This window comes from Pseudoliparis swirei, chromosome 17, assembly GCF_029220125.1.
Source record: "Pseudoliparis swirei isolate HS2019 ecotype Mariana Trench chromosome 17, NWPU_hadal_v1, whole genome shotgun sequence".
NCBI classification, from domain to species: Eukaryota; Metazoa; Chordata; class Actinopteri; order Perciformes; family Liparidae; genus Pseudoliparis; species Pseudoliparis swirei.
In genome coordinates, this window is record NC_079404.1 from 7589734 (window position 1) to 7606147 (window position 16414).

At 44.4% G+C, this 16414-nt stretch overlaps 1 protein-coding gene across 1 annotated transcript in view; it reads right to left on the bottom strand.

Moving 5' to 3' along the window:
- The window catches only part of LOC130207561 (signal-induced proliferation-associated 1-like protein 2), a 94601-nt gene that overhangs the window by 31543 nt on the left and 46644 nt on the right, over positions 1-16414 (bottom strand). Inside the window, exons 2-8 of the mRNA XM_056436207.1 lie at positions 14006-15770; positions 9953-10086; positions 8553-8741; positions 3865-4039; positions 3551-3654; positions 2016-2173; positions 919-1495 (exon numbers count right to left, since the gene is read on the bottom strand). Coding sequence (XP_056292182.1) covers positions 919-1495; positions 2016-2173; positions 3551-3654; positions 3865-4039; positions 8553-8741; positions 9953-10086; positions 14006-15506 — 2838 coding nt within the window. The 5' untranslated portion in view covers positions 15507-15770. The remainder of the gene's footprint in view (positions 1-918; positions 1496-2015; positions 2174-3550; positions 3655-3864; positions 4040-8552; positions 8742-9952; positions 10087-14005; positions 15771-16414) is intronic.

Sequence of the window (16414 nt, forward strand, 5' to 3'; positions counted from 1 at the left end):
CTCAGTGCAGAGTTGCAACACACCACAGGTACTTGAAAGTATGGATATAGGTTAAACAAGCAACAGTTCCACTGACATTACGATGCAACTAGAATAACAAGGTTTGTGGTATGTAGTAAAGCTACACTGGTAAGAGCAATACTTGCAGAATGCATTGTTTCACCCCGGAGCTACCACAACGATCCAAAGTAAAATGCCTGCACCATTTAAAGAAAATGCAGCTATTTTCCTTCACATGCCATGGAGCTTATGTGTGAAACTAGACTTGCTGGGACAGACTGCTATTCTGTGTTCCATGGAAGTTACTTATAGGTCTCTTTTTGGGCAGCATACATTGGTGAACTTATTTTCAATACAAAGAAGTATATTGAGACCAAAACCTCAATAAAGCAGTTCTCATCAGATACACAACACAAACTATTTCATTTTAATTATTATTTAGAAGGGCAATAGCACAAACCAAAATATGGTCCGTGAGCCATATTGCAATGTAGAGCAACAATAAGACCAATGCAAACAATCTCTTCAAAAAAATGGGACTAAGTTGAGCAACAGGTGAAGACGAGTTCAGCATGTACATGTCATTATTTGTTATGCTTTCCTTTTGTGTTGCACTGAGGCTAAACCGGAAAATGTGTCGTGAGTTACTGCTAACATAGGCTGCTCCTTGTCTGATCCATTAAAAACGGTTCCAACGCCGTTATTGATGTTTTACTGTCATAGGCTCAATATATCAAATGTAAACTGGATGCCAAACTAGGACTAAAGTATTTCTTAACCACGGAGTCTTTGTGTGGTGGGATTAGAGACTGGAAGTGACTCAAGACATGGACATACAGCAAGCTACAACAGATCAGCTCCAGGAGACATTACTCCCTCAAAAATGAGATTATGACAGTTGAGTTTTAAGGATCTTACCTCTAGTCTTTGCACCATCTCCCTGATGTCCTCTCCGCAGTTGTCGTGTGCGGACAGCATGACACACTCCCCGCGCTCATAGAAGATCTTAATGCTCATAATCCCCGAGGTCCATCCAATGACGTCACGACAAGAGCAGTTGAAGACCACGTTTTTTGATTCCTCCTCGATGAGCACAATAAACTCATTGGATATGCCGAGCAAGCAGTCCACGTCCATCGATTGTCCAAAGTCCCGGGCACGGACCCCCCAGGTGACGGCCCCCACGCTCCACAGATGTGCATCCTTCCTGGGTTTCACCTTCTCTTTCTTCTTGGCTCCGAGAATGATGAAGCTGAATTTCACAGCAGAGTCAATAGTAGCTGTGCTAACAAAGTTCTCAGCCAGGTCCTTCAGGTACTCCTGCCGCGTGCGAGTCGCCATGGCTCGGAACTTCTCCGACTTGTGTGCGGCGTTTTCTCCATTGATGACCTTGGCGAGCAGGAAGTCCCTGAAAACGGCCGACTTTGGGAAAGTCACAGACTTCGGAATAGGGGGGCCGAATGGTGGCACGTCTTTAGATCTGGAGACGGCAACGCTAGAAAACAGGATGGAAAGAATAAATCACGAGCAGAAGTGACAGTTAAGAGTACGTAAAAAAAAAAGTGAATGGCTATTGAACAATGAATGTTGAAATGATATGGTTTTCTGCTGGAAAGACTGAGATGAGCTCCGCATAATCTTGTTCTGTTCAATGCTATGTTATTAACGAGAGTTGTACTGACTTCAGAAAAACTTGAGAAGAGTTGCAAGTCATAATTTCAAGGCGGCTCTGAAGATAATAACTGCATCATTACCGAACAGATAAAAAGAGCCCTATGATTTCCTCACATTACTATAAAGTCATGACAGAAACCGCAGAAAGCACTCAGCAGGCTATTATTAATATTCTTTACAATTAGGTGTTCTTAAAAGACATTTATGAAAAGCACATCAAAGGATAAACACTTTTCCCCTAAATTGTCTCGAGGATATTAGTTAGTTATCCCATGGTGAGGAGTTCCATCGTTTGGAGGTTCTTCCTTTTAATATCTTTTTGAGAGAGACTTGCAAGTTACCTGTAGCAGACGTTATCAGTGCAGGGGTTGTGGACTTTGACGATGACAAACACATGTTGGAAATGAGAGCGGATGTGTTTTGGAGTGAAAGGAAGGGCCCCAGGCTCCTGGAATACGATGGTGACGATATCATTGCCAATATGCCTCTTCCTTAATAACTAGAAAAAGAAGGGGGTTAGATACAAGGAGCAATAGCATTACATAAAGGGGGAATATAGTGCAAGAGTACACCGGGGGTCAATTACGGGATATGGGTAAATGATCAAACTAAGTATAAATAATGAAGAGTCACAAAGGCTGTGGAGATGTCTTCATACCACATCAAGTACTTTGTAGAGCAGAGCCTCAGAGCATCCTGTATTGAGCAAAGGAGCAACATTTCATTGATTAATTTGTAAGGGGAAGAATGTGTTACTTCTTCTTTGAAAAGTTTCGTTGTATTATTGTAAGTTGTTGCTGAGCCCTTTTGGATGAAACCATCGACTTACGGAGTGGATTTTTAGGAAAATTCCCAGGGGCCATTTGAAAGCATTTGAGTAAACAAGACAAGGGAAATAAAGTCCCCACAACATTGCAATGAGGAATAACAAATTGAATGTAATGTCTGTTGAGACCAAGATAAAGGGTTTTTGGGATACGGCCAATGCATCCTGCTAACACCATTAAGCCTTTTCTTTAGTTGAAGGAGACTTCAGAATCAATTCAGACCTCCTGCATTGTTGCATTGTGCAGATAGTTAACCACATTCTGTGGCTCATATAAAAGTTGTCATTGAGGGTCAGCAGGATGCCGAAACAAGTAGGATTCCAGGGTTCAGGGGTGAAATGGAAAGGATGAAGAGATAAGTGGGGGGAGCTCTGCCTGAAGACGATTACCACCAGGGATTAAATGCATCTATCCCACTTCATGACATGTAATCAAAGGAGGAAATAAAAGAGAATCCTGCCCATCGCACATTTGCTTCCACATGATGGATTAGGTCTTTGCAGCATCACTGTAGCTCTGTAGTTCCGGCCCTTGCCTTACTCACTACCTCCTTCAGCGTCTTCACTGTTATCATATCTGCAGGGTTGTACCCTCATGGTTTTAACATGGGCTCAAAAAGAACTTCCAGCTACCAGCAGTGCAGAGCCTAAGATGGTGAACCTCTGCGGTTGCAGTTTTATCGGGCCATCGCTCGGCAGTTCACCACTACATCTACTTAATTCCACTTGTTAGCGCAGACAGACACAGAGGCCCATCTAATACCATGTTGGATACAGCCCCTCTGGGAAACATTGATTAAAATCCTACTGTGGGGTACCAGTTACCATGGCAATGCTCATGCTTTCAACTGATTGGTCATTATCGCGGCAAAATGAGCCCCTGGGGAAGATTGGCAGGAGCCGGGATTGAAGATATCCTAAAAGGAAGCTGCTCAGGGACTTATTACCAGCATTAGTCACCGGCTTGCCACAGTAAAGTAAACATGGCGGTCCTCAGAAGAGAATGGGGGGCAGGGGGGGGGGGGGGCGTGGACTGTGGCGTTTACTGACCTGCTGTCTGTTGTTGGGTGTGTAGGGGAGCATGCTGGACACGTGAAACATCAGCTCATAGTCCTTGTAGGTCGTGTAGAGAGAGTGTGTGCCTGTGGAGTCCGCTGCAACACAAAAGACCATTGTGTAAGATAAGCTGATGATGTAATTAAATAGAAATCAAGATTGAAGATGTATAGTCTTTAAAAAAAAAATATGTACACCTCTAAAATAGGAAGGGAAAAAAAGAAACAAAGCAGAGCCTCTGCACACAGCAGGAAGTGAGTGGGCTTGCACTTTGTAAATGTTTACGTTGGATGCGTCCCGTAACTTACTCTTGTTATCCAGCTGCGCTCTGTACTTGGTGAAGCCTTTCAGGCGCACCCTCTGACCGAGCAAATCCAAGAACTCCTCCAGCGCCGGTCCGGCACTCTCATTGTTGTACATCTCCTCTTCTGTGCTCTGGCCCGCCTTGCAGTAAAGCACCCCCACCTTGTGCTGGAAGCTTAGCTGGAATGAGGGACATTCACAGACACTCAGCGGGTAAGTATCACATCCTGACGCAGATATGCATCACACACTCCACACTAGTGTTCATGCTGTACATTATGCACTCAGGAGCACGCGAGTACCCACTTTACATCATGTCACTTCGAATGTGAAGGCCTTCACAGCCCTTCAAGGAAAGAGCTGAAATCCCCTTTTGTGAAGCCAGGCTATGAACCCTCAGGAGCTCTGAGCAGAGCATAAATCAAGCCCGGCTAATAGCTGCTACTTAAGAGCAGCTGTGGAGTGAATTGCGGACAGATAGCAGGATAGCTTTAGTTTATGGCAGAAAACTCTGTAAGCTGCCAGAAAAAGCATTTAAATCTGTTCTAACACGTAGGTGTTTGGTAAACTAACAAAATACAAGACATTGAACTTCCAAACACCCCACTAATAATACTCATGATTCAGCCATTGTTCTACAGAGAGGGCCTCAATGAAGATACATGTCTTATTCACAAAGAGGAGTCTTCATAGACCTGCAGAAGTCAGGCAAAACTCAAAGCTTTTCACTGCAAGCATTATTCGTATCCAGAAAGGACAGGTCTGATATGAACTTGTCTTTCGAAGAGGCAGGAAGAAAGAAAACATCCGGAGTGATTCCTCTCGCGCGAGAGCCCACTCCACCAACATGCATCTTTCATGGCTTAAATCTCCCCGATGCCGGTCAAGAAAGAGGAGATGGGGAGTGAAAAAGAAGGTGAAAAATGGCCCCTTGTGCTTGGCACCTGTTACCTAAAGTCAAAGCTGAGGACAGCAGGATCTCGACCCGAGGAAAATGTGTCAATACGACGAGATGAAAGGTTTCTCCGAATGTGACAGCCAGCAAATTGAACCATACACTGAAACAAATTGAGATTGTCTTTTTTCCTCCTTTACAGGTTATCTGTTCCCGGCTCCTGACACTGTTGTCATGATGACTTCCTCCATCAGGCAAGCCGACCCTGCACTAGAGCTCCTGCGGTGGACGGAAAGCTATTATAGCTTCGAGCCCAGTGGAAATTATGTGATGTGCAATGATGAGGTCTTCTATTTTTCAGCCTGCATTATGCGGGCTCACTTAACCTACCTCTCCTCTTAACAGACTGGCCGACGGCAAGGACAATCGCATTGCCCTTTGGTGCTGCAAATTTGTCTCTGCCTGAAAAGTGCAAATACATCAGGGCACATATACAGATGAGAAATGCTCCCGATGTAAAGCCCATTGTGGAACCGCCTTTGACGTTGTTGTTTTTTGGTGGCATCAGCTTCTGATGAAGTAATGCAGCTGTAACGGGGAATAAGGTTAACCTATTTAACGGATCTGTGATTCGCTAATAATCTAAGCTGCTAAACAGCATGAATTGTCTCTCCTTAGATAACTTTCCTCTAAAATATTCATCTCCCTCTATCAGAGCTGCAGGGTGCTGAACATTGCTCCCCCCTCCTTCTTTTCTGGAAAGAAAAGAGAAAACCCCTCTAAAAAAATGCAAACATATAAAGAGACTTAACGAATGGAGAGAGAAATGAGGACAACGTTCCCCTTGGAATGCTCCGATACGCACCTGAGGGATATAGCATAACATCCCTGTGATACCTGTCTGCACTGCAGTCTCCCCGATGCAGTAAAAGAAATCCAAAACACGAACTCTCACTGTTGCATTTTGGGATAAAACATGGAACTCAGATGTGGCGGGGAGGGGGGGATATATTCTGGTCAGGGCATAATTTCCTCGAATTAATCCTTATCATGACGGGGGATTGATATACATTAAGGAGAGGTGATACAATAACGGCCTCTGCAGGTGGTATATTACTTTATTGAACTTGTGGAAAAGAGCTCACCTGACTTGTACTTCGAGGTTGAGCTGTCGCTGTGGGCATCAGGAGTAATTTGTGGCGCTGCAGAGGCTTTACCCGTTGACTAATTTAAGTAAACTTGACAGGCAGCGTTGGCAGTTGGGCCGTGCCACACATTTACTCTTTGTTCCCGCTATGATTTACAGATTGCTGCAGTGAAAATAGGTTTTCTCTGAGGTAGAAGGTAACTTGTTCAGCATCATTGAGAGGGTAGATTAGTAACTTTTCCCTGACCTCTTTGATGTCGTCTCTGCTATCACCAAACACTACTATGTGTAGTTACATGCAGACACCTGCAGGCGAGCCTTTATCTTGCTCATATGCTCACTTTTCTCTCTTTATATTATCAGGATTTGTAAATTAAAGCTTAAAATTACATGTTTAATTCTGAAACCGATTCAGATGATAAACAGTTTCTATGAAAGAAGAATCCTGTCATCTTCCTAGATTCAAGACTCGAGATGAAAACAGCAGATACACATTTTTAAACCGAGGGCTTTCTTAGAAAAATATGTCATTTGTGATTTCCATCACTTAAAATCACATCTCAGAAATCGGATTAACTGCCTAATGTTTTTCCCAGTCCATCTGCACAAAGCCAGTCCTCTGTGATCAACAGTGTGATCTAAAATACATTCACATATGCTCTGTTCTCCTCTTACATCCAGGGCCATTACAGCGCTGCTTTCAGGGACTTTCCTCTCTGCAGAACTGACTGAGGTTATTGTGAAGATTGTCTGGCTGCAGGATACTCTCATAAACCAGATATGCATTCTGTTCACAGCAAAAAGAAGCCTATCGACAATCTCCGACATGAGGACTAACGTCTCCTTTGCGGTGGGCAAACACACTCAAACAAAGAAAATCCCCTGATAAAAGCTTTGCGGTGGAAGAACACCATGAGCTCATACAAACAAAAACAGGGCAGGCAGAGCACTCTTCTTCTGAGGTGCAGTATTTCCTGTATTCCAATATCAGCCTCCTCATATAAACACATTAGTAAGGGCTGTGAAAGCCCAGCTCTGTTAAAAAGGAAGATGACGTATAACGCAAGGCAAGCAAAACATTAATGATTAAAACAGGAGTGTACAAAAATACTGATGCTCAAATATATAACTGGCCTCCACTGGGTGTTTGGTTTGAGGTCTGTGAGGAGGAGTGTCAGTTGGAGGAGCTTTGAGCCCCACTTGGGCCTCTGAAAGTAGTTTCTGCGATTACTTTCTTGCTTTTTCCCTCCCTCCCCTGTGCGTCAGTTTCAGTCTTTATCTGCGGACAGTCTCTCATAACAAAAAGCAGCGGGAGTTGTGTGGCAGGTGAACTACCTCCTGTATCAGCTCCATGAGATCTGGCAGGAAACACTTCCACTTACTTACAAAGTTACTTTGCGATAATTGGATGCCCAGAGTCTGTCATCATCTTAAGTGCATTGAACTTGCTTTGGAGAGGACACTACACTGCTCCCGTTTATGTGTGGAACAAAATCTTAATATACAAGAGGGACATGGCTGACACTTTTTATTATGAGAGCCTTCCCCTGTCAAATGAAAGGATGGGCTCATGGTAATGAATGTAATTACACTAATAAGCAGCCAATGCTCTGGTAGCAAGACAGCACTCGTTAATCCCCCCACACTCCTTTCCATCTTGCAGTTTCCTTAGATGAGATATTAAAGGCCTTAAGATCACACAATGAATCCATCTCTGACATCTGTGACTGTACAGGGTCTGTATTACTAATAGCCATTTTATTCAAACAGAGATAATGCAAAACGACATTCTCCGCCGTTCCGGCAGAATACCAAATCACCTGCTCTCAGGTGAAGTAAGTTGTCAGGAAGCGAGTCACTTAGCTGTCGTCTATGAGCAGAAAATGTGTGTCAAAGTAGTCGATAATGGCGACAGAGAGAGTGGGATCACATCGATTCTAATTAGGTGTGATATTGGCTGTCTTTTGGCTCCATGCGGGAGCGTGGGTTCGTCTATAATAAGCAGCTCACATATGGGCCAGAGCTGCCTGCTATTTGAAGTTAATCCCTCCCGTTGCCTTCTACAGTTGACGCAAAAGGTCAGATAGCTTGAATATAAGATCTATATCACAATATCAATATAGTCCATCATAATCTAATTCCAAGACATTATTCAAAATAAAGATATATTTTAGTCTGTGTGGAGGAGAGTGAACGGGCCACATATTTTCCTTTTTAAAAAGGATTAGTTCAACACCTTAGGAAATGTGCTCATTGGCAAAGAGTTAGAGTGGAGTAATAATACCACTCGTGTCTGGTCGTTGAATATGAAGCTATACAGCCAGCAGCTGGTTAGCTTAGTTTAGCATAAAGACTGGAAATGGAAATCCACCTACAGGCACCACTTAAGTTGACTAAGTTGGTTTTATCTGGACAAAAAGAGAAATAAAAAAGGTATATTATTATTATTATTAAGTAATAGGATGTAATGCCCAATAAATCCACAAATTGTAATGTTTCAAACTGCTTTTGAAAGCAAATGGACATATTTCCCACATAACAAACGTCCCTGATCAAGACTCTTCGCCACAGATTGCTCCAGTTCTGCTCCAGTTCTGCTCACACGTCTGTGGTGGCACTCAAAAGTACGGAGGACATCTCGGTGTACTCACCCCCTGCTCATCCAGCTTAAGTAGCTGCTCCGGGACCTTGGGGGAATTGAGGGCCAGCCTCAGACACTGGATATTAATCTCGGGGATGACGTATTCGAGCACTTCCTTCAGCGGCAGGCCGCGGGCCGTCCCATGTCTTGCAGTGGATGGAATGGCATCCTCCAGGATGGCTCCACGGAGTGTGGTCAGCTGGCAGAAAAGACAAATGATGAGGTTTCATCCAGTTAAGCCAAGTGTCTTACGCACTCTAGATGTCCCCTTGTAGAATGCGTGTGATTTTATTCATGATTTGGATCTCATAGAGCCCTTGTATTTTATTGAAATATGTTGGAAATCAAACACAGGCTTATATGCTAGCTGCTCTGTGCGCCAACAATAATATCATTTTATGCTGTGCCATATTATTCAAGGCAATGGCCCCATTACGGCTCTATTGAAAGGCATTAGGAACTCACATTCTAAATAATTAAGAAAAGCTAACTGCGCAGTAAATGTGAAGTGATATTTTACTGGTAAGATCATTAATGTGCCAGTAAATATTGACCCAAACAGATTCTGGACACCCACTTTGTAACTCTGTGTTGTTTTTGGGAACATCGGACACATTTACGGCAATTTCCATGCACGCAGCCTATGGATATGAATATCAGCAGTCAACGGCTGTCCGACTGAAAAGCAGATCCTTCAGAGACTCGATGAGGGAAGGGAGAGTGACGGAGAGAGGCAGAAAGTGCTGGGGCTAAAGGATAGGAGTACAGGCAAAAAGACTCTCCATTTGTTGGGCTGGGTGGGTCTAAACATTGTCTGCATGCTACTGCAGGGCTACATGACCCAGATATAGTGCTTTATCGTGGGAGTGGTGCTTTACACCAAGAATGGCACAGGATATCAGTGACATTTTCCTGCCCGACACGTCTGTCACACCTGAATTATCCAGTGAATGAGACCACCCTGCCTCAGGGAGAGGTTTCCGTAACGCAGGCGACAGTGGGACCGTGCATCACAGGTTGTTTTTTAGAATTGGGTGCGTATGGAGAGCAAGGGTAAGCGCGCTGACTCCGATAGACGGCAATCAGTGTTTGCATGACTGGCCAACTGAGTCACAACTGGCACCGAACTCGGCATATCACGGTGCAAGGAGCAGATTTAGGAGCGAGAAGCCTCCTCGTTTTCAGGAGTACCGAAGCATTCCTGCACTCCTGTGCAGTTTGAACAAGCCCTAAACTGAGAGACCTCAACATTGAAAGCAATACACGAAAAACATCCCTGAAAAGCAGGATCTGGCTCGTAGTCAATTATTTAATTCAGCAATAATAATCAGGTTTCTCCCACCGAGCACCTCCAGTAGTTATAGACAAAAGGATGTGCATAATAAGTGCACTTCGATGTAGTGTAGTTACCTGGCTGGTTCTGAAGGTGACTCGATAGTTGTGCTGCATTCCATCTTTCTCCTTCCCGTCATCCAGCCGCTCCCTGCGGACGCTGACCGCCACGGGGCCCAGGTTGTCATCAACCCCAAAGTAGTTTTGATGCTCTGGAGGTCGAGCAAGAAAGATGGGAATTAGAAACACACATTTAGAGCTCTGGGTTGACATCAAATTCACATAATAAAACAACCTTTACTTCCAAGAGATCTTTCAGAATGGTAATCTATAATTGTTCTTCAAATCCGTTTAAAATTATTGCTTTTGGTTCGACAGAATATAATTTTATGTTTCCGAGCCTGTGTATTCATACATTTTATTTATATATAAACAAATCTTGTGTGTGGATTGGCCCTGGACAAGCTGTGACACTGATTAGAGAATGCAGCAGGGGGTCCAGTGGAAATAGTCACTTTGGATGAGAGCACTGGGATTTAAAAACTAAACAAACAAATAAAAATAGAGCTCTGTGAACCATCACTGACCCAGACATGATATAAACCCATTCAGAGCAAAGTATTCTTACAGCATTAGTCAAATATTATCTTTGGCATATTTTATTTTTGTTTCGTTGATGATGTAAAATGAGAATTAAAAAAAGATACAAAAAGCGCCCCATAAACACCCTCTTTATAGGGGGCTTTTTGTATCTTTTTTAAAATGTGTGTTTTTGAACTCACGACAGACTGTGGCTGTACGGAGGAGCAGGCTTAACAACCCATGCTGAAATTAAGGGTTACATCACTCAAGGTCATTTTTGCTTTTGTGTTCATGCCATATGGCTTTCATTCGATAATTGACTGCATGGAGAGAATATATGGGGAGAGACAGACGAGGCAAAGTTTCCTGGCTTCATTTAAACCCAGTGGTTTCATGGCATGTGCCTTTAACCACAAGGCCACCAGGATGTCCCCTCTGATCAGGCTCAGAGTATTTGTGTCCTTTAGGGGAATGTAAGCAGAACACTTGTTGATGTTTATGTTTACTTTTACAGGCCAGATTGGTAGACAAATGTTGTTTTGATGATAGTTACACATCAGATGTTCTTTCCAGCAGGTTGTGAGGATTAAAGAAACATGTGATAAACACGAGAGGGGACTCAGAGTCTTTTTAGTTCAAAGCATTGTAAACACCAGTACTAATTTATGTCTGGACATAAAGTAAAAGTATTACATTTGAAAATGCAATATAACTGCCTAAATAAGACAATCAGAATATAGTTTAGTTAATGAGAACATCGCAAAGATATGGTGCCATTGCGAAAACATATCTTTAATGTTATTCTGATAAAGGTCGGCATGTGTGTTGTGTATGTGGAAGTGTGTGTTTAGGTCATGGACAGGAACTGAGCTCTGCAAACAAAAAGTGATGCCTTGCAAACACCCACTAATCCAGGCTAAAACCGTGGAGAAAGACCTGGATTTAGCAGACAACAAAAGAATAACCTCGCAAAGAGATTCCTGCAGAAGTTTTCACTAAGCATCCATGCTGTGTAAGGCTTATCGTTTGGGTTTTCTCCGATACCGGTGCTAAAATGGACGGCATGCCAGATGCTTCATTAAATGTGCGTGTTCCCCCCTCTACATGTAACTTTTTTTTTGCATTTATTGCATGTCGCATTGTTAAAATCTTTTTGGGAGAAATACAGCCACACTTTTGACTGTTTACCTTTCTGGCTAGCTACTGTAGCTATATAAATGATAGGCTATTGTTAGGTTGTAATAGTTTATTTTGATAACATCTGCAGAGGTTTTATGTTTTAAATTAATACATATACAAAGATATTATAATAGAAAATATTAGGGAGAATATTGATATTAATGTATTATGAAGCATAGGGGTCATGTTTACTCTATGCACATGTAAATGGCAAGAATTAATGTATATTGCATGAGAGTGACTGTATGTTAGTATTATAGATTGACGAGGCCGGTTGAATTCCGTGAAGTGACTTACAATAACAGGGACTTTTATTGTGAAAGTGACTTTAATGCGGACAACAACAAGAGGGGACTCTTATTGTGAAAATACTTGTTTAGCGACTTGACCGGAAGTGACGTTTTGACCGGGGCCAGTGATTTAGAGTCTAAAACTCCGTGGATTAGAGAAATCGGGTCTCTTTTACAGGTATCCCCGAGGCCGCAAGGCTGAGGGGGCGGAGGAGCCGGGAGCCGAGGAAGAGCGCCTTGAATGTTTGTTTTACACTTCCTGCCATTAAATGTTGATAACTTAATTCACGCGCGTCCGGAAGCCTGTTTTCCATCATCTGCGAAGTGCCCAGTTTCAGAACTACTTTACACTATTGTAACCTGTACCCAACCCGAGACTAGAGCATGCAACATAAACACGCCGATTTCTGTCACTGTGGCATTAACGGGGCAAAGCACATATCAGCAGGAGTAATACATTAACTGTATGAAAGGCAGTGCGGGGTTAACCGCCGAAGACATGGCTCGCGAGGAGTGAGTTGGAGATGCTTTGTGAGGCATACGGTCAATTGACGGTCGGGGGCTCAGGGGCCTCTGTATATGATCCACGAGGCATCAGCATGTCGACGGCACAGTGAGGGGGATGGCGTTTATTGTAGAGGAAAGCTTTTTGTCAACACGCATCAAACTTGTCACAGTTCCTCATCACATGGCGTTGACAATTTGCCAAAAGTTGTCGAATGGATGACTTTGATAGTCATGTCAAATACATTTCACATCTTCCCGTCACTCCACAATGAAGAAATGCCTTCAGAAACTTGAATCTGAATGTTTGAACTTTTTATAAATATACTCTATGAATACATGTGTGTGTGTGTGTGTGTGTGTGTAAGTAACAAGTTATGGCCCAATGTTGTGGACAAAACATTGTGTCCATTAATGCAGCCTGGGGAAAAACACTCCTGTTGCTAAGGGAAGGAGGGCTTCAGGCAATCAATTGGATCAATGTTCAGCCCAGGTTGATAAAAGCCTGTCCTAAAGTGTTGACATGTGGCCATGTTTGTGCGAGTGTGTGCGTGCGCCTGTTCGTGTGGGTTTATGGTGAAGCAGAGGTGATGACAGAATTGTCTCTCCGATGAAACGCCTCGTGAAGAAAGGGCAAAAGCTGCAGCGATATACTGTGAAAAAGGCATCTCCTGTAAAAGCCATAACATCAAAAGCAAACCGACAGCAACACGGAGCGTTGTGCATACTCTGGTCCGCCTCAGAGGTTAAATACTACAATGTGAGGCCACATTTCTCGGTAAATAATGATCAGAGTAAACTTCATGGTACAATGAAAGACACTGTACACAAACAGCTCTGTAATGGTCTCGTTAACTGGAAACACTGATCCTCGATTGAGATAAAAAACTGTCCTACTGAAGAATAATTTAACACTCAGTATCTTTTTAAGAAAAGGTCAGGCATCTCTCAGTGTTAAAGGTGAAGCAGCTGTTTTCTGGGGAGGCTCAAGAATGGGTAATTCAATCTGCTGAGAGCGGTGGACAGAGTCGCACAGACAGTGGGAAAAACAGACACGTATAATGTGATGATGGGTCGGGGTCTGCGTGGCATTTCCAGCATCAGGCACATAGGTGTTTTAATGAGGGGACTCGGGGACATGGCATAGTTTTACTGACCCTAAAGTTTCAGAGGAGGGGTTCTCGCACCCCTGCGGCCTCCGCAGCGAACAGCTGCAAACACACCCTCTCTCTCACCTCTCTCTTCTCGCATGACTAATCACAGCCTCTCCGCGGGGTACAGGGCAATATCACGGGGAGGACATGACAGCTCCTCTCCCGAGGAAGTGAAACACACACCCAACACAAGCCTGCTATTGTTCTGGCCCTTATTTCATCTGGTCCTACAAAAATATCTTATCCAATGAGCCGAGGCTGTTCCATTTGGGAAATTGCTCTCACACAGCATTGTGCATAGTCTTGAAGGAAAATGGATTTGGCCTTGGAAGTTTAAGAATCCTCAGCATTGAGCCATTTTAAATCCTCACCGTTTAATCTCAGTACACTCAAATATAACGCATCATCGAAGAATTCCTTACCTCTCCCATAGAAGTACTTGTGGTAGTAGTATGCTCCAAGGTCGATGTGCTCAATGATGTAGCGTTTGACCTTCTCCCTGTGAATAGGCTGGTTTTCTCGAGGCACTTCTAGCACGGAGACGCCAGCATTGGTGCAGTGGGAACTTAAGGAGGATTCAAAAGAACAGCTCTCTGACAAACCACTGTTGGCTCTGGAGAGGGAGATCCTCCTCTCGCCCTCACCACCGATCTCATTGCGGAAGTGAGGACAGGTCAGCACTAAGCTGTTGCTCTTCCCATCTCCCTCGTCAATGTCCAGGTTCTCCTTGGGGTTTAAGTCCTCCCTGCTGCCGAGTGGAGACTCAAACATGGGGGTATTTCCACTGCTACATCCTGCTGCTCCGCCATCGGCGCACCCAACCCCGGGTCCAGCCACTGCTCCACCTCCGGACACCACAGCTCCAAGCCCTATAGCTGAGGCGGCTGAAGCCCCAGTGGTGGTGTTCTTCCTCTGGCTCAGGGTTGATCTGCTTGCCACCGCCTCGCTGATGTTGAAAAGAACACTTTGGACGTCATAGTGCGCAAAGCATTTTTGGAAGCTGAGTGGTCGCCGGTCGTCCTCTATCGAGAGCCGCAAGGCATCGCTCTCGCTCTTTATGGTCCGGAGTTTCTTGAACAGAGACGTTTCGGATGACTCCGATTTAAGGCGCCTCATGAAGGACCGCTCTGGCTCCCGGCTGTAAATGAGAGAGTTGTCTACGTAGTCGTAGCCCGGAATGGGGACTATCTCACCCCTGGCTATCTGGGCTGCTGTCTGCATGCTGGGGGAGAGGGAGGCATCACAGCGCAACAGCTCGGGGAAACCCATAGGCGGTATGCTGCGGTGGTCCAGAGTGTCAACTCGGTAGCCTCTAAGCATGGTGAAGAAGCCGTCTGCAGTCAGGCCCTGGCGGTCAATGGAGGATGTGCTGCCATATTCGCGGTGCAGTGAGGCCCCAGTGTTTGGATTGACGGCATTCTGGTCCATTATGTCCTCAGAGTCAATGTCACTAATGGTAACGTCGCTGTTGCTGCGCTGGCGGATTGGATGTAGACCCTTCAGCGGGGAGTGTCTGAGGAGGTCACTCAGTGTGTATTTGTCAGAATAGTCTACCTCCAGGCAGACTGCCTCGCCTTGCTCCAGTATTTCCACAGAAAGTTCTTGCTGACCGTTTTGAAATACAGGTATCACACTCTGATAGTTCGGCGAAGGTCGTCCGTCCCATCCATCACTCCTTGGTGGCCAGTCTGTCACCCTGGCCCTGACGCCCATTTTAGGCATGGCTGGATTACCATTTGTTTTCCCTGAGCCCTCGGTTTTCCCCTGCATGTTGGGGGCTGGCGGTCCCATGCTACCATTCAGGGCTTTCAGTTTCCTGTTGAATAGCTCCTCTGACTGCATTGGTCTGGAGTATTCTTCTGGGCCTCCCACAATTCCCACGAGGTTTGATTTGTTATCTGTCACAAGGCTCAAAATACTCATATCCTGCTGGCAGACTCCTTGAAGAGCAGACTTCCCTCCTTCATTACATCATGCGATTCGCTCACTGCTGAGCGGAGGAGGAGCCTCTTTCCTGGGTCAAGGAAGCAGCCGTCGTCATAACTCACAGAAGGCGGCTGGCACGACGATCAACACGCAGCATTTGGATGTCAAGGACAAGTGTCTGAGGGGCGCTGAGGCACAGCGCCGTGGAGTTTTTTCTCACAGCGTGTCGCCAATGCAGAACGACAGCTGGAAGGGTTGGATCTATGGCACAGAAACGAAAAGACAGAAGAAAAATGTTAGCACACGGCGAGAGGGTTAAAACTTTGAAACTGAGAAGAGGAAAAGTAATTTTGTCTTCCTCAAAATGACCCAAACATGGCACATTCAGTTCAGACATAAAAAATGATCACACTGTTGAACTAAATCTTCTGCACCCTGTTATCTTGTAATACACTCCAACTGAAGGTTTTGTCGGGCTGCATTAGCTTTGGAGCAACTGCAGAGCATATCAGCGAATTCGGCTAATTAGAGTATTTGAGAGGAGCTGGTGCCATTATGGGTTTGTAACAAGATAGATGTATATCTATGCTGGTGCTTCCAGCCAATGCCTAACAGATGGCGGTGAAGCAAATTACAGCAACAAGAGGCAGATGTTCAGCTAAATGTTCACATGTACCAATATCTCATCCAACTGCTCGCAGCGTCATCAAACTGCAGATTATACATGGGGGATAGTTTTGCATATTCAACAACAATGCCACATCGACCTTTTAAACCAATTCAGATGTATTGGGTTAAGAGGAAAATTAACAAGAAACCAATGAGGTAAACAGACTATGACAAACAAACAAACATGCATTACATGCAATATAATACACAAAATAGCCACAAACACACTGATTTAG